Genomic DNA, 19582 nt, shown 5'->3' on the forward strand with positions numbered 1-19582 from the left:
ACAGCTGATTTCATCTTCAATGCTCTTTATGCCTCCATGAGTAAGGCTAGCACTACTGATAGATAATGAGTCAAATGGTGTGCTATTTTAGGGCCAGGAGGGCAATAAGGTAATCTCCTGGCTCACAAGATGGTTCAAGAAAGCAGTACGGCACACATAAAATATTACTTAGCAGTGTAGAAGGAAATCCATTCAAAAGTCTTAAACCTTAAGCAATTTATCTTTACTTACTTTTAAAAATTATTTTACTTTCTGGTGATTTAAAATCTAAACATAAAACACATAATCTATATTATATATACATTTCCTTAATACATATACTTCATGTAAGTATACATAAAGAGAACTCTATATATTGTATATATTATATAAAAATCATTTCTAGTGTCTTACAGTTTATTAAGCATATATGAAATCTCTGATATATGTTCTCCAATATATATAATCTATTTAATCCATCTCTTGCATGAATATTGGTAGCATGCATGTAAGTAGCACACTAGAAAGCAGAGTGATTTGAGAATTATTCATTTTTTTTTAAAGTGTTTTATTCATTTTAAAGATCTTTTCTAAGATGATGTCTCTCCTCTTAGGAAAATTTTATTATATTTTATATAAACAGACATAGATAAAATTGAGATGTTTGAATGAAAAGTAGGCCTAAGTATGTTTTTATTACAGTAACAAATTATGTTTTAACCTTCTTTTTCTTTCTTAGTTCAGCATTCAAATTAAATTAACATTTTCTTTGCTTTGACTGCATCCTTCCAGTATTATAAAATGAAAGAAGCACCTTAACAGTCTTAGTTTCTTACTTAATAGATTATATTTCTGACTCAACTGTCTATATGGTTTTAATAGGGTAATAGATCTTGAATCTTTCTGCCTGAGACTAGCCTTAGATGCTAGGATGAACCCTAACCCTGAAAGTCAGGGTGAAATGGGGAATGGAATTTAAATGGTTATTATTAGTTGTATATCTAAGTGGCTCAACATTGAGTCAAATCTCACATTGACCTTTTCCTCAGTTCTAGTAATTTGCCTTCAACTTTCCTTGTACCACAATTCTGGTAACAAAATTACTATCATCATTTTCTTCATACCAAATTCTTTTTTTCTGACAAGACTCTCATTGACAGCCATTGACAGCCTGTTCCTGCACCCCATCCTCATTATCAGTTCGTTACCTGACTTACCTACAGCACAGCATGATCCCTTTTGCATTTCTGATTATATTTGCTTCTAGATTTCTCACTGCCATGATCCTCCCCTAGTATGGCTGCTTTCAGTTGTATACTAGTGATGCAAACCACTTGTCTTAACTGCCCTCTGTTGTCTGACCCATGCATCCCTTTGTCTGCCAAGTTCTACCTTCCATCAACCCCAGCTGGGTTTACTCTGGTCCTTAACCTATCCTGTAGCAGCTGTGTTTAGCTGTTAGAAATGTGACACTAATTATTAAAATTTACAAATGTAAGGCAACCTTATTTTGCTTACATCAAAACAAGAAGCTTGGGAATAAAAGTTGTTTGTTTTTAGACAGTTTCACTATGTCACCCTGGGTAGAATGCTATGGCATCACAGCTCACAGCAACCTCAAATTCGTAGGCTTAAGTGATTCTCTTGCCTCAGCCTCCCAAGAAGCTGGAACTACAGGCACCCGCCACAATACCCGGCTATTTTTTGTTGCACACCGTTGTTTAGCTGGCCTGGGCAGGGAGTGAACCCGCCAGCCTTGGTTTATGTGGCTGGCATGGTAACCACTGTGCTACTGGCACCCAGCCTGGAATGAAAGATTTTGAAATAACCTTCATGACACTATGTTCTCTACTGCAGTCTTAAAAAGTCTTAATAGGATGATGAGGTATGCTACTAACATGGCCAGCTATCAAAAAGACTCACATTGAGTTGAACACTCATGTATTAGTAATTCTGATGAATTAAATGCAAACAAATGAGAAGATAGGTGATGATTCTTAGAATATAAATATAGAAGAAAGAAGGAATTTTTAAAGTTTAAGAATATTGTTACTCATAAAAGTGGGGATAGTTCTTTATTCTTGATAAGCTAAAAATGGAGATCATTTAACACTGAGACAGGTTTTTGTATTCTAGTGCAAAGGTTTGCAAACTTCTATAAAGGGCCAGATATTTTAGTCTCTGTTGGATCCACTCAACTCTGCCACTATGGCTTAAAAGAGGCCAGAGGTAGACAAGAAGCAAAAAAATAGGTGTGACTGTGTTTCAATAAATTTTATGGACACATGAGAATTTCGTATCATTTTAACATGACAAAATGTTCTTCTTTTGGTGTATTTTCAACTGCTTTAAAATGTAAACATAGTTCTTAGCTTGAGGGTCTTATAAAAATAAGTGGCAGGCTGGATTTGACCAGCAGTTATAATTTACTACCTTAATGTGCATCTTCCCAAGCTTCCAATGGACTAGAAATGGGTCTGTATGTTGGGGTTGTGGTGGGGAAAAATAGAAAGAAGAGAGTGGTTTTCTCATATTCAAAAATGCACTCAAAAACAAAAAAATAAAAAGAAAACAAAAACAAAAAAAATGCACTCAGCCTTTGCTAAGCAGTGGCTCATGTCTGTAATCCTAGCAATTTAGGAGGCCAAAGCAGGAGGATTGCTTGAGGCCATTATGTTGGGGAGGAGAGGACCCATAGCAACACAGTAAGACCCATCTCTACAGATAAAATAAATAGCTGTGCATGCTAGCTGGTGGAGGAGGGGAGCCTAAGATTACTTGAGCCCAGAAGTTTGAGGTTGCAATGAGCTATGATCTCACCACTAGTGGCACTTTAGCCTGAGGGTAACAGAGGAAGAATTTGTCTCAAGCAACAACCACCAAAAACCATCCTTGCCTAAAAAACACCCTTCTTTTTTTTAAATATGCAAAATTGTGCTTGCCTGTTGAACAGTTTAAATCCCCCATTAGAGATGTGAAGACTTATTTTTTTAACCCTCTTGGTTTTTATCAAATAAACAAAATGAAAGTAGGAAATAGCCAGGGGATTACCTCTAAATCTACCCAAGAAAAGCAAAACAAAAACCTGTAAAGACAAAGAATTCTTGAAGTAAGGTCGTGGAGAAGCTGTTTCCCTTTTCCTACTCCCTCTGAATTCCCAAATGGCTAAACTTTGATAATGGGGCTGCACACTTCTAAAACCACCTAACACAAAAGAGTAGTGGAAATGAAACATTGTCCTCATTTATTTTAATAGTCGCCTTGTAAATAAATGAGTGCATCAGATCTCCATTGCTAAAAATAACAGTTATGGGACTGGAAGATTTTTATGATAAAACCAAGTAAAGTAGAAATGGAGTGGGGGAAAAGGGGGAGATATAGAATAATTTTCTGTAATACAAATGACTTTTCTCCTATTTAAAAAAATTAAAAAAAAAAAAAGCCTCAAGTACAACTTGTCTGATAGGTTCTGGGACCTTATGTAAAATCACAGGCCGGAAAAAAAAAGTTGGGGGGCGGGGAGGGGAGGGGAGTGGGCCCCGACAGATCCCAGGGTTTCTATCTAAAGTGTTTGTATTTGGTACTTGCTTTCTCCAAAGCCTCTCCCACGTTTCACTTTCATCTCTGAACCCTTTCAGACTCACTCCAGAGCCTTTTCATATTCATTTTGTGTTCATCTTCTTGTCCCTCCTCCCTCATTTTCAGGGTTCTTTCTCTCCATGTCATTAATGCTCAGACATCTTTCTGCTCGCTCTTCCCCTTCTGGCATCTACCGAAACCTTAGAGAAGTGACATATATTCTGAAACTTCTGCGGGTTTCTAAGTGACGCTGAGCAAGCTCAGTAGCTAGGTTTTGTTCGCCAGCTGCTGGCCTGATTCGACCTCGCCAAGAATAGACAGTTAACTCTCTGAACTCCTGTTTAAGGATGTAATGCGTTTTGCTCTCTCCTCATTTTCAAGGTTCGGAGGCGAGCGGCGAGGAATCCAAGGTCCCACCGTCCTCGCAGCCAATGAGCGGCCTGGGGGGGCGGAGCTTGGCGCAGCTCGCACTCGGAGCGAGTCAGCCCCAGTAGATGCGGTGGAGTCGGAGCTCTGCTGCATCTGTCACAGCACAACAGAATAAACGAAACAAAACAAAACAGGAGAGAAACGCTGCAGACCATGGAACGTTGTAGGACTTTCTGAAACATTTACTGGGGATTTCTGTGGAGCATGTTCTTTTAAAACGAATTCTTGGCGGAACCTATTTGTGTAACTGGGAAAATGACACACATGCTGCATGCAGCAGCTGATCGAGTGAAGTGGACCAGATCCGGTGCAGCTAAGAGGGCTGCCTGCCTGGTGGCTGCGGCATATGCTCTGAAAACCCTCTATCCCATCCTTGGCAGACGTTTAAAGCAAACTGGGGACAGGAAGAAAAAAGAAACAGTTTACCCTACTGCAGAGAACAGAGAAATACTGCATTGCACCGAGTCTGTTTGTAAAAAAACATCGCCTGGAGTGAATGCAGATTTTTTCAAACAGCTACTAGAACTTCGGAAAATTCTCTTTCCAAAACTTGTGACCACTGAAACAGGGTGGCTGTGCCTGCACTCGGTGGCTCTAATCTCAAGAACCTTTCTGTCTATCTATGTGGCGGGTCTGGATGGAAAAATCGTGAAAAGCATTGTGGAAAAGAAGCCTCGGACTTTCATCATCAAATTAATCAAGTGGCTTATGATAGCCATTCCTGCCACCTTCGTCAACAGTGCAATAAGGTACCTGGAGTGCAAATTGGCTTTGGCCTTCAGAACTCGCCTAGTGGACCATGCCTATGAAACCTATTTTACAAATCAGACTTATTATAAAGTGATCAATATGGATGGGAGGCTGGCAAACCCGGACCAATCTCTTACTGAGGATATTATGATGTTCTCCCAATCTGTGGCTCACCTGTATTCCAATCTGACCAAACCTATTTTAGATGTAATCCTGACTTCCTACACACTCATCCAGACTGCCACGTCCAGAGGAGCAAGCCCCATCGGGCCCACCCTGCTAGCAGGAATGGTGGTGTATGCCACCGCTAAAGTGTTGAAAGCCTGCTCTCCCAGATTTGGCAAGCTGGTGGCCGAAGAAGCTCATAGAAAAGGCTATTTGCGGTATGTGCACTCTAGAATTATCGCCAATGTGGAAGAAATTGCCTTTTACCGAGGACATAAGGTAAGATAGAAATTAAGGTGATGAGTGAAACGTGAGATGGCTCAAGCTGCCACTGCAGAGCTAGATGCCATCTGTTGTACTGTCCGTGGACCCACTTCTTTAGCGTCTTAGATTCCTCTGACATCTAAACCTGTATTAAAATGTATGCTTCCTTACCCTTTTTAATCACAAGCTGTTAAAGAATTAGGCAGTGCAAACTTTTCTAAAGTTTCATGAGAGTACCATTTTCAGCACTCTAAAAAAGAATCTACCTAGCCTCATTCACTCAGATATGCTCAGAATCATCTCTACAGCATTTTCTTAAAACTGAAATTCTAACTTGAGAGGTGGTCCTAGAGCACAGGAAGAAAATAATATATTTAGAAACCTAAGAGTAAACACTTTTTCACTGAGATGGAAAACTCAGGATGGTATTCTTTGTTGTTGTTCCTTTATTGTTCAAGAGAAAAACAAAAACCTACGCTTTGATTTGAAAGACAGCATTGACAGTTGTGCATGCATGTCTGATCCATATGGAGTGTCCTCAGTTTTAAAAAGCACCAGAGGGTGTCTCACAAAATGGCACTTCCGTTACTCTTAGATCATGTTCAGCACCCTATTTTGACACAAATAAAAAGAGGTAGTGAAATCAAGTTTTGTCTAGCTTTGAAGTAAAAGTTGAGATCGGAGAGGAAATGAGGATGAAAGGAGCTCAAGAGTGTTATTTTAAATAGTAAAGATTTTCAACAGTAAGTTAATATATGCACAGTGCATGAAAGGAATTTCAGAATATGAAAGTTAACAGAAATTTTGAAGATGATGTATTTGAAATCTTCATATAAATGACTGCGCAAATGTATAAAGTACTCTGATGTTGACAATGGCATTTTAATCATCAAGCAAAATTATTTAATTTCAAAAACATCAATATCAAAGTTTTTTTAACAACAGAACCAACCAACCTGAAGATGAAAATTTACAGCAAATGTAGGACTTTTATTCTCACTGGAAACTGGTATTAGTTGTATTAATCGCATTGATTTGAAATTCTTCTTGAATCATTGAACTTAATGATGTAAATTATAGTGTGCGTAGGTTTCTTGCATAAAATACAAAATCCAGTAAATTATTAAGTCAATTCAAAAGTGGAGTCTACATATGTGTATGTGTGTCCCATGTCTATTTTCAGATATTTTGATGTGATCAATAAGGATAAGGCTCTAACATTGTATATTCATGCAGAATATAGTTTTATTTTTAATATCTTATTATGCATATAATTTTGAAATAATAATTATAAATCACCTATTTGCATTTATACCTAATATTATATTCACTAAGTAGTGTAAGGGTTTTTTTTAGATAATGCAAACATGACTAAAACTAAACAATGATTAATGCTGCTATTAATCTGTATTTATTGGTTGTTAAAGTTCATAGATAATGCTATGCCAAGTAAAACAATAATATATGCATGTCTTTAAATAAAGTCCTCAAGCACATGCAATATTTATTTTTATAGCTCATGCTGGGTTAATTCTTATTGCTTTTTTTCCTCTCTAGGTAGAAATGAAGCAACTCCAGAAAAGTTACAAAGCTCTAGCAGACCAGATGAACCTCATTTTATCCAAACGTTTGTGGTACATCATGATAGAGCAGTTCTTGATGAAGTATGTTTGGAGCAGCAGCGGACTAATTATGGTGGCTATCCCTATTATTACTGCAACTGGCTTTGCAGATGGTGGTAATGACATTTATGCTTAATCTCAAATGTATTTTTAACATTATTTGTCTTGAAGGTGTCCTTTGCCAGTTTTGTGTGAGTGAAATGGTGTACCTAGCCATTATTCTATAGTGATGAGTGGTCAGAGACAGTGGCAGACTTTGCAGTGTCCAGGAGTAAGAACAGCGTATGCAGGAAGACGAGTAGCTCAGAAGACCTTTCTAGTTCTGAGATGTTTCAGAGACCTCTGAGCCAGCATTTCTGGGAATTGACCTTGAGGAGTTTTAATTATACTGCCTAATATGGAATGATTCTCTAGTTTTCATTTAATCTCAAAATAAGTTAATAATTTCAGAAAGAGAATAACAAAGGCTTGCTTCATATGTTCTAAACTCTAGTCCTGCATATTTTATACATTTAGTCTATAAATATTCTGTAATTAAATTTGCCCTGACTTGTGATTTGAAAAGTTTGCTGACTACATTAGGCAACAATGAATATTGTTTCAGGGAGTGCTAAAATGCCATGGAACAAGGCCTCGTCTACTTGTGAGTAGTACAGATAAACTCCTATGTAGCGCTGCTCGGTGGTGCTGTAGTGGTGAAGGTTGCCATGCTGTAGCTGTCAGCTGTCATATCCTATCCTATCACTGTCTCAGCAGTTTTTACCACCATTTCTTATCTTTTGGAATAACTAAAAAAGATGAGTGCAAGGAAGACAATGTTAAAATGTTGGGTCATCCTTGGATGGAAGTTTGGGTCTTAATTGGTTGGAACAGAGGGGAATTAATTGAAGAAGAGGCACTTTCTGCTCTTTGCCCCAAATAAAACATCCCCTTCTCACTCTCTTTTTTTGCAGTTTTTGGCCAGGGGCTGGGTTTGAACCCACCACCTCCGGCATATGGGGCTGGCATCCTACTCCTTTGAGCCACAGGCACCATCCCTCTTCTCACTCTCTTTAAAAAGCACTTGACCAGGGCAGCGCCTGTAGCTCAAAGGAGTAGGGCACCAAGGTGGTGGGTTCAAACCCGGCCCTGGCCAAAAACTGCAAAAAAAAAGCACTTGACCAAAATTGGCTTTGGTATAGAAGGAGTTAGACAAAACAGAAGCTCCAGCTTTGTAGTCAGAGAGATTTGTTCACCTCTTGGTTCCCCTCTTCCTAACTCTTAGTCCTATTAATTAAACTCTTTAACCTTGAGTTTTTCACATCTGTGGAATAAAGATCAGAAAGGCTACTTCGGAGGGCTTTTGTGAGGCTTTAATAAGATAATGTTCATAAAGTACAGAATACAAAAAAAAAAAGTTCAGAATATGTTGTACTTGATATCTGATGACAATCATTACCTAGAAAACAAAAGGCAACACTATGAACAATGTAACAGAATTTACTCTATTTTACAGTTATTTTGGTGTAGAAGTAAGGATTAATAGTTATTTGTTTGTAGTTATGTAATAAAAAAGGTAAAAAATATAATAGTTAATGTTTTAAAACAGTGCTTCCATGTTCTACAAAACATTTTGTTTGAGTCATTCTCAACCTGAAAATGTTCGTTTAGTAAATTTATATTTTTCAGTCCTTCTTTTTGTTAAGTACTATACACATATCAATTGTACTACATAACTGAGCCATCACACACAGTATATTTAGACTACTGAGAAAACTGAATTTTATCTGATTTAATATTTCAAAATTTACTTTAAAAAGTGTCACTAAAAGTTTGCAAAAGGCATAGTTAATGATAGTATTTTAGACATAATCCTTTAATAATGGAATAAATAACTTTTGCAAAAGAGTATTAGATTTAAGGAGACTTAAAAACCTATGGCCTCAAGATTAGTTTTATTAATAGAATTTTCAAAATTATCAGATAGTCACAAAAGTTATTCACTAAAATAACAATATTCATTAAAAACTTTCAAAATAATGTATATTGGAGACAACCCTAATAACAAGATTGTGGTGTAGCTCTGCCAGTGCTTGGACACACTGGTCTTATTAGAAAACCTTGAAGTGTTCAACATAGCACAGCTAAATTGCAGCTATTAAAGGTGACAAATTAACCCCACAGAGACCAGTAAGAAGTAAACAATGTATGCAATGAATCTAACAAGCTTACTTAACAAGATGTAGTAAGACATTTAAAAATAAATCCTACAAACCCTAAAAATGCCATATTAAATTAAAGAAACAGTCTTACAAACTTAGATTGAAACTGTAATAATCGCAATGATGCAAGTCAGACAAAGTATTTTTGAAAGATTTTTAAAAAATAATGTTTTTATACAGACAAAAGTTAAGTAAGGATTTCATAGAAGGAAAAAAAGAAGTCACATGAAAGAACATTATTTCAGAGTGTGCTTCAAAATCTATAATATCTAAAGTTACTGTATGTATTTATGTTTATGTGTTTGCATATTTATATGTTTACTAGATACATTTGGCCTACAATAATTCAACACGTGAAAATACTAAATAATTTTATTCAAACAAAAGAATTTATTCTTTTACATAATGATACACCTTTGAAGTTTTAGGTCTTGGAATTGCATACCATATGCTTGCATTCTAATCTTCAATGTTAATTTACATTTATGGCCTTAATTATCTCTTATGTTAGAGATGAGATAAGTGCATGATGCTATGTACAAGTTTAAGGCAAAAAGAAGTGAGTGAGAAAGGAATAGCAAAGAGAAAAGAAGAAAAATGGGATGGAGGGAAGAAGATAGAATAAGGAAAGAAGCAGACCACTGTTCTAATCTTGGCTCTGCTATTTAATGGTTATCCATCCTTGGAAAATTTACACAAACTTTATATGCTTGCTTTTTCCTATTTTAACTACAGGAATAAATAAACATATATATATATACACACACATACACACACACATACACATATATGTACACACACATATATATACATATACATTCCAAAATTTTTGCGAAATTACCCATAACGTGTGTAATGTAATTTGAAACAGCCCTTGGCAAGAAGAACTTAAATGGAATCAATTATTTATATTTATTATATTCCTATCCTATGGGCCTGAGTCAGATTGTCTGAGATCAAATGCTGGCTTTTTTGTTTACTAGGCTGTGACTTTGGACAAATCATTTAACCGTTTTGTCCTTCAATTTCCTTATTTCAAAAATGTAGCAGATTTGTTATTAGCAGAGAGGAAGATCATATAGGTAAAACTTAGAATAATGCTTGGCTCATAGATGATCAATAGATGCTTGCTGGCATGATCACTGCAGTTTAAAGGACCAAAGAATATGAAAGTGATTAAGAAGTCACAGGTGAAAATGCTGGTAAGAATCACAATTTTTGTCAGAAGGGAAAGGAAGAAGTTCTGTAGTAGATTTGCTGTACCATCCACTGACAACTTCAAGTGAAATCTTACAGTAAGGACAAATTATGTTTACTTTCATGTATAAAATTTCATGTAGAACATGCCTTTTCACATTAGAAGAGGAGCTTACAGGTCATCTAGATACCCAGCTTTGCCTGAGGTTACACAGGTAGGTAGTGAAGCCCTAAAGATGGGTGGCATTATGTAACTCCTGCCTACATACTAGCTACCTTGTAACTTATCCTATAAGGCACTTGAGTAAGTTTGGAACCAGGTAATCATGGGACCAAATGGTTGAAAAAGAGGCATTGAAGTAGTTATGTATAGTTTCTATATATTATTTTTTCTCTTAATTTTTTTATTAAATCATAACTGTGTACATTAATGCATTTATGGGGTACAATGTGCTGATTTTATATACAATTTGGAACGCTTACATCCAACTGGTTGACATAGCCTTCACCTCACTTACTTATTGTGTTAAGACATTTATACTCTATTCTTAATAGATTTGACATGTACCCTTGCAACATGCACCATAGGCGAGGTCCCACGGATTATCCTCCCTCCACCCAACCTACCCACATCCCCTCTCCCTTATATATTATTTTTAAAGGATATTACGTTTCTTTATATTAAGAGAAAGACTGGAATTGCTTGAAGAAAATGCTTACCTGAGAGCTATAATCTTGATGCTTTAACATTAGTGGTTACCTTTCTTCTCTTAATATCAAGAGCAGTTCTAGGCAAAGCTGGAGAAGCTACGAACGGGTCCTCTCTGACATACTTTATCACAGACACCTAATAGGCAGAGAATGGAGCATCCAAGCTACTAGCACTGCCAATAACGTGCACATATCTGTGATCTGCGAATGTGAAGTGGTACATCAGAAGTGCCAACTGGGAGACACTCCTCTCAGGAGTGGAACTGAACCCTGCCTGTACCCTAGGACCATTTTGATTCCTAAAATGTGCCTCTAACAAGATTATATATGTAGCTTCTGCTGCATTATTATGTCTCATATATTACATAATTTAACAATGCAAAGTTACCAAATTACTGAAATATTTTATATTTTTAGGGGTCAGTTTGGGTACACTCCTGTTGACCAATTAATATAGTAGTAATTATCAATACATTCCAAAGGCATGCTTTTTCTTTTCTTTTCTTTTTTTCTTTCTTTTTTTTTTTTTTTTTTTTTTTAGATAAGGCCTCACTCTGTCTCCCAGTGGTACAATCACAGTTTGCTGTAACCTCAAACTCTTGGGCTCAAGGGATCCTCCCACCGCAGCCTCCTGAGTAGCTGGGACTATAGGCACCTGCCACCATGTCCAGCTAAATTTTTTGATTTCACTATGTTCCCCAGGCTGGTCTTGAACTTGTGTGTGTGAAAGGAGGTTCAAGCAATCCTCCTTTTTTTGCCTCCTAAAGTTCTGGGAGGTAAGCTATTGCACCCAGCCCAAAGGCCTACTTTTGAAGTTCTAATTAGATACGAATATTAAAGGGTGTAAGTTTGCTAAGTACAACATATCTGCCAACAAAGGCACAATCATAAACTCAGCATTGTGTTTATGAGCTTCTGAAAAATATAAAAATAAAGGTAGCAATGAAAACTCATGACTCAAAATATAGTATCCCATTGCATGACTATACCACTTTATCCATTGTGTTACGAATAGACATTTAGATTTTATCCGGTTTGGGTGAGTGTCGCTATGAATATTTTTGCACATATCTTTTAGGGCACATGTGAGTATCTGTGGGTACTTATCTAGCAGTAGAACCACTAGATTTTGTAAAACAGTTTTCCAAAGAAGTTCTTTCAATTAATATTCCCATTAGCAGTGTATAAGCATTCTAGCTCCCCCTCAACTCTTTCAATGTTTGACTTTGTTAGTCTTTTTCATTTTAGACATTCTTATGAGTATATAGTTGTATTGTATTGTGGTCTTAATTTGCATTTCTCTGATGACTAATAAGGTTAAGTATTTTCACCTGTTTATTGCCATTGGCTACCCTTTCCTATGAAATGCATGTAAGTCTTTTGCTCATTTTTAAATCAACTTACCTGTTTTCTCTTATTGATTTGTAAAAGTTCTTTATGCATTGTGTAATGAGTCTTTTGTCAGATATATAATATACACACACGTCACACACATATCTCCTCTTGCCTTTTCACTCTCCTAATGGTGTCTAAGAGAACTTCATAATTTTAATATAGTTCAGTTTATCCAGAGTTTTCTGTATGGCTAGTGGTTCTATGTCCTGTTTAAGAAATATTTGCCTAACCCAAGTTATTAAAGGTATTTTAGCCAGGCACAACAGCTTACACCTATAATTCTAGCACTCTGGGAGTCCGAGGCAAGAGGACTGCTTGAACTTAGGAGGTCAAGACCAGGCTGAGCAAAAGCAAGACCCTGTATCTATTAAAAATAGAAAAAATTGTGGGGCATAGTGCCATGTGCCTGTATTCCCAGCTACTGGGAAGACTGAGGCAGAAGGATCTCTTGAGCCTGGGAGTTCAAGGTTACAGTGAGCTATAATGGTACCACTGCACTCTGGCTGGGGTGACAAAGTGAACTTGTCTCAAAAAAATGTTTAAAAAGTTATTCTCCTATTTTTATCTTCTAGAAATTTCATTGGTTTCATTAACATTAACATTAACAGCTTCATTAACATTAAGATCTTCAATCCATTTAGAATTGATGTTGATATTTATGTGTGGTATGAGATAGATCCAGAGCATAAAGTTTCGTTGAGACTTGTCATGATGACAAAGACAAAAATTAAACTCAAATTATAAGTCAAAAACTGAAAGACTTACATTTTTATTTTTTAAAAAATTAATATACTTTATTTCTTTACAGTAGTTTTAGGTTTGCAAAAACTTGGTTGGTAGTACAGAGTTCCTAAATACCCTCTTCCTCCCTGTAGTTTTCCCTATTATTTATACCTTATATTAGTGTGGAACACTTATTATAACTGAGATGCTAATATTTATACATTATTAACCAAAGTTCACAATTTACATTAGGGTTCATTCTTCATGTTGTACAGTACTAAGGGTTACGCCAAATGTATAATGATATAACCTTAGTTTTAAAGTTCTTTCTCACCTTTTCAGTGAAATAGCAAGAGATGTGACCAATTTTCAGCATATACTTATTACTATTAGAGCCATAGCAGCAAAAAAAAAAAAAAATAGGTACAATATGAAGTATTAAATCCAGTGAAGAACTTTGACATGAGTAGTTAAAATATTTGGCAAGGACAATAAAATGTGTTGACCTATGCTGATTAGTATTCTAGGTCACAGATTTATATCTGTGACATTAAGGAATCTGGCCTTATCACAAAGGTCAGGCAGTTGGCTATTTGTGTGCATGACAAAATACTTCTGGCAGTGATCTCACAGTACCTGCCAAAGAATGACTAGAAGAAATAAAAGTCACATGAAATCTGTGGGAAGCTATTTGTCATTTTATTGCTAAAATCATGAAGTAAACCCTGTGGTATTAATCTGCCAAAGCAACATGGAAATTACCATGCCATATAAAACACCAGTCCATCTGTGCAAATGTTTTTTCCTTCTTAACAGAGTCTGTCTGCGAAAACTACCATTCAAATCCCTTTTAACCCAAATTCATGAAATCTCATAATTATTTTAGATAGTCAGCTAGATTCGCTATGAGCCAAAACTATTTTTAGCTGATTTAACAACTCATTATTTTGGTGCATTGTGTGTGTGTGTGTGTGTGTGTGCGTGCGTGCCTATCTAAATTTTATCACACATTTAAACATCTGTAAGAATATCTACATTCTGTTCCCAGTCTATTTATCCAATCATGTCTTTCACTCCTCACTTAGACCAGTGTTCATCAGTCTTTTTTTCCTTCTTCTTCAAGGAAACTAACTAACTTCGAGGGAACTAACAGTAGTTTTCTAGAGCAATGATTAAAACATAAGGCTCAGAGAAAACTGATTTAACTATGGTAAAAGATCACCATGAACTCATGGGATTCTGATACTCAGTGAAGGAAGTGCCTATCACCAGCCCATATTATAGCTTGCCTGGTTAGTCATTCAATTAGCATTATTTGAAATTATTCAAAATCCCTCAAAGTTTACCCTCCACAGAGTATTTTGCCTCCTCTGAACAGCTCATATTAATTCTCAACATGGGCTACCCTGCGTAGTTGTTTGGGAGCTTGCCTCCTCTCTTCTACCAAGCTATAAGCTTCCTCAGGAAAGAGTCTAAAAATCACAAGTATCCCTGTATCTTGCCTAATCTCTTGTACATCTAGGTATTCCATAAATATCTCCTGGGTCACTTTACTTTATATTGTGCATGGATCTCTTTCAAAATCAGCTTAGTTGTCCATAAGCAAATAAAGATAAAATATCTAGTAATTATAAATTATTTATAATTATGGGTATAAATTATAAATTTGCATTGTTATGGGGGAAAACCTGCGAGATAAATTGGAGAGAAATAAAGATCAAAATGGGCCTGTGGCTATCGATACCATTGCTAATTTCTTCTTTAAATTATATCTAATTTGGAATTTTGAAGATAATCTACAAAAGGATCAAATACAGAATAAAATTGATGAAAACGATAATGAAACAACCTAAAGAAGAGAATTGTGAAGAATAAGACTAAAACTGAGTGGATATTTAATAATAGCAATGATAACTAGATAAAATAATGACTGCTGATACTTAGAGCACTTACTGTGGGCCATGTATTGGACTAATACTTCATTAGATTTTCGCCTTTAACCCTTATAACCACAAGAGATAGGGTATTTTGAGATGGTGTAATGTGTACTGTTATGTCTTTAATCTTACAGATGAGAAAATAGGTGTAGAGATGATAAAAAAAATCTTGACTGACTTACCTTACTACCTGCCTGTAAGTAGTAAAACTGGATTCATCTGACTGACTCCTTACTCTTAGCCGTAATTCTACATTAACAGTATTTTAGGATATTCACCATTCATTTGTCCATTCACTCATTCATTCATTCAATACACATTAAGGAGTATTATGTCCTAAACCCTATGCTGAATACTAGAAATAAAGAATAAAGCACACAATATTGACCTTCAAGGAAATTACAGTCCACTGAAAGAGTCAGATAAGGATTTTAAGGAAAACTTGTACTATAAGGGTTAACTCCTGATGGAGGAAAGAGGCAAAAAAAAGGAAGGGAAGTATATGTGTATTAAAGTCGGAAGCAATTATGTGTCACTTCCCAGCCATTTGGCTAAGATCAAGTGTAGAAGAAATTATATATGCAAATACCAGAGGATTAACAGGTGTCGCCTGTGTAGGAGGCAGCTGAAACTATAGTGGCATTTCTTTTAAAGAGACCAGCCATGAATGTTTGTTTATATTCAGGGTAGTAGTATTTTTTGGCCAGATCATTGATATTTTATTGCCTAGTAGCATTTTATTGCTCCCTGCTAAGAGCAGAAAGTTGGATATGCAAAGGGTCAAAAGAATGGGAAATGAAAATGGTCTCAGTTCCTATAGATTTAGTTATCCTCAATCTCCTTTTAGAAAAATAATTAAACAAAAGGAAGCTTTCACAAAATCTGGCACAAATATTATATTTTAAATAATTTATTGTATCTCTAGAAAATTGCTAATACTACTGAAAAATTAATATGTGGTTGTTTTAGCCACAATTTAGTTGTGTGAAATAAAACATTTTGTTACTTGAAAAAACTCAGTAGTTTTGTAATTTGCTTTTAGATCTAGAGGATGGCCCAAAACAAGCTATGGTTAGCGAACGGACAGAAACCTTTACCACTGCTCGAAATTTATTGGCCTCAGGAGCTGATGCTATTGAAAGGATTATGTCTTCATATAAAGAGGTATTTGCACTTCTTTCTTCTTCTTCTGTTTTTTTTTTTTTTTTTTTTGTAGAGACAGTCTCACTTTCTGGCTCTCGGTAGAGTGCCGTGGCCTCACACAGCTCACAGCAACCTCCAACTCCTGGGCTTAAGCGATTCTCTTGCCTCAGCCTCCCGAGCAGCTGGGACTACAGGCGCCCACCACAACGCCCAGCTAGTTTTTGGTTGCAGTTTGGCCGGGGCCGGGTTTGAACCCGCCACCCTCGGTATATGGGGCCGGCGCCTTATCGACTGAGCCACAGGTGCCGCCCTTCTTCTTCTGTTTTTTAGAGACAAGGTCTCACTCTGTTACCCAGGCTGGAACCTCTGGGTTCAAGTGATCCTCCCACCTCAGTGTTCTGAGTAGATAGGACTACAGGCATGCACCACCATACCTGACTGATTTTTTTTTTATATATGTTTTTTATAGAGATGAAATCTTGCCATGTTGCCTAGGCTGGTGTTGCATTACTTGTTAATTTGATTACAGGAAAATTTATAAAAATCAATCTTAAATGTAGGCTTGGCGCCCATAGCACAGTGGTTACAGAGCCAGCCACATATACCGAGGCTGGTGGGTTTGAACCCAGCCTGGGCCAGCTAAACAACAATGACAACTGCAAAAATAGCTGGGCGTTGTGGCGGGCGCCTGTAGTCCCAGCTACTTGGGAGGCTGAGGCAAGAGAATCACTTAAGCCCAGAGTTTGAGGCTGCTGTGAGCTGTGAGCTGCGACACAGTGAGACTCTGTCTCAAAAAAAAAAAAAATTAAAATGTAAATTACCAGGTATCCTTAGCATTTTAAAAACCTATCTTTTCTTTCCCAAGAATTGCTGAGTGTGATCAAGATTAAGGGCAGCAACTCCCAAGTGTAATGCTGCGAATGCCCTTTAATTTTTATACTGTCAATCTTACTCCTCTTTTTCTGTCTATATGTGTAACATATTTGTATTTAAATTTTAAAGAAACCTGCAGGTGCAGATGCCTAAATTTACATTCTTGCTTTAGTATCGACAAATTATGTGACTTTCACCTGTGTCTGTTTCCTCCTTTCTACAGTGAGGATAATGATAACCCTGACTTTGCAGGGTTGTTGAGAATTATCACATGTAGAATGCTAAGGACAGTACATATTAAACCCTCAATAAATGTTAGATGATAATATTAATTATATATCTGTAACCTTTTGCCCATCTTTTATTGATGAAGTCTCGCCAACTACAGATAAAACTTTTTTACCATTCCACATTCTTCCTACCTTCCCTGCAGACTTTTAAGTTTTTCCTCTCTTTCATCTCTGTGTTGATCTGGCACTTTACCACATTATAATTGTCTGTCTCCCACACCAGACCCTGAGCTCCTTGAAAACAGGAACTGTCTTCCTCATCTTTATATCGCTAATATTCATGTTAATGCTTGGAATATTGTATGTGGTTAATAAATGTTTGTTGAAAGAATAGTCATAAGACCCACAGATACCATGAGTTAAAATTAAAATCACTTTATTCCAATCAGATGTTATAAACATTCCCATGAAATTCATTTTCACTATTAATAATTCTTGTGGCTTTCATATCATTATAAATTGCTAATTATAGCAATTATAAGAGCAATTATATTAGCAATATATATTAGCAATTATATTTAATTTAATATAATTATAGCACTATATAAGAGCATCATTATAATTTTTTTTTTTTTTTTTTGAGACAGAGTCTCTCTGTGTTGCCCTAGGTAGAATGCCATGGCATCACAGCACGCAGCAACATCAAACTCCTGGGCTTAAGCAATCCTCCTGTATCATTATAAATTTAACTGCCTATTAAATCAGCCTTAAAGAAAGTACATGAAAGTTACCCATGTTGTGATTTTCTGACAACTTTTTAGTTTACAAAACCTGATTTATTGAATTATTTCCTTTTTTAAGTAAAATTAGGTGATAAGGGCCATGTCCCAAGCAACTCAATTAAAAAAAAATCAAAAAGTAATTTTGATAACCTGGAGACACAGTCTTTCAGATAGATTTTTTAAAGTAATAAATTATGTAATATTAAAATTAATGGAAAATAGAGATGTGTTCATCTCACATTAGAATACTCTGCTATCTAAATTACGGAAAGCATGTCAATTAGTTTTTCTAGATTATCTCCAACTCAGAAAATTATTGCATACTTTATTTTGCCTAAATCTGCTTTTGTCATAGAATGTTCACTTCTAAAAAGTCTGTAGGCTCGGCATCCATAGTTCAGTGGTTAGGGCACCGGCCACATACACTGGGGTTGGCAGTTTCGAACCCAGCCTGGGCCTGCTAAACAACAATGACAACTACAACAACAACAACAAAATAGCCGGGTGTTGTGGTGGGCGCCTGTAGTCCCAGCTACTTGGGAGGCTGAGGCAAGAGAATTGCTTGAGCCCAAGAGTTTGAGGTTGCTGTGAGCTGTGACACTACAGCACTCTACCAAGGGTGACATAGTAAGACTCTGTCTCAAAAAATAAATAAATAAAAATAAATAAATAAAAAATCTTGTGCCAATGTGATAGCACATGAAAGCTCCCACCATGCCTTCTCTACCAACTCCAGGTGGACCAAGCTTCCTTTTTAAAGTTAGGGTCCTAGGGAAAATCCCCTGTCTTGTACCCCAAAGTAATTTGTCCACAGCATATTCTTAGTTTTTTTAGATCCTCCCTGCCCGTGCCACTGTCCATTCCTATCTACTAACTCCTGGTTTTCTTGAATTGACCTGTATTTTTGATTTTGGAATTTTTTTCTGTGCAAATATTTACATTTGCCCAAGTTTCTTTCAAATCCATTTTTTTTTTTTTTTAATCCACAGCTTTGTTTTCCTCTACTTGGGAACTCAATTGTCTCTTCTAGCTAACGTTTTAGAAACTATCCTTTAAATAGCTATAACATTAACATCTAGAACTTAAATAATGGTGTGATTACCAATCTCTCACTCAGTAGAGACGTGAGTTAGAAGGCTTTTAACAATAATTTCTACTTATTTGCATTTGCTGCTTATGTTTTGCACACACGAAAGTCATAGACAGATGTCAGCATTGTTGCATTATTCCACAATTTAAGAAACATTTACTAGTGACATGCTTTGTTTATTAATGCCAGTCCCTAGTTTTGTACATTCTTTTTCATTAAGAAAGATGGTCTTGATAGGGGATGAGTCACCCTTCACCCTTATAACGAGGTGTTTTCGTAAAAGAAGAATAGCAGGAGGTTAGCCCACATTAGATAGCCGGCAGAACAGGACCAGGCACAATTCCATGGAGCCTTATGGACAAAAGCAGAGATTTATCTCTTTTTATCTTATAATCTTACCTAGTAAACAATAATATACTTAATGTTTTTCTTTGGGCATATAAAGCATGTTTGGCTTTAAAAGAAGCTGGATTGTGGGATTTGTATTTAGAAGGATTTGAAGCTTTTCACTG

At 36.3% G+C, this 19582-nt stretch overlaps 1 protein-coding gene across 3 annotated transcripts in view; it reads left to right on the forward strand.

Annotated features, from left to right (window-relative positions):
• The first annotated feature begins 4056 nt into the window (after positions 1 to 4056).
• Positions 4057 to 19582, forward strand: part of ABCD2 (ATP binding cassette subfamily D member 2) — a 100701-nt gene continuing 85175 nt past the window's right edge. For all 3 annotated transcript variants that reach the window (XM_053557615.1, XM_053557614.1, XM_053557617.1), the window contains exons 1-3: positions 4057 to 5181; positions 6724 to 6904; positions 15995 to 16116. In XM_053557615.1, the coding sequence (XP_053413590.1) occupies positions 4243 to 5181; positions 6724 to 6904; positions 15995 to 16116 (1242 nt within the window). In that variant the 5' untranslated portion in view covers positions 4057 to 4242. The remainder of the gene's footprint in view (positions 5182 to 6723; positions 6905 to 15994; positions 16117 to 19582) is intronic.

Source organism: Nycticebus coucang, chromosome 12 (genome assembly GCF_027406575.1).
Source record: "Nycticebus coucang isolate mNycCou1 chromosome 12, mNycCou1.pri, whole genome shotgun sequence".
Classification (NCBI taxonomy): Eukaryota; Metazoa; Chordata; class Mammalia; order Primates; family Lorisidae; genus Nycticebus; species Nycticebus coucang.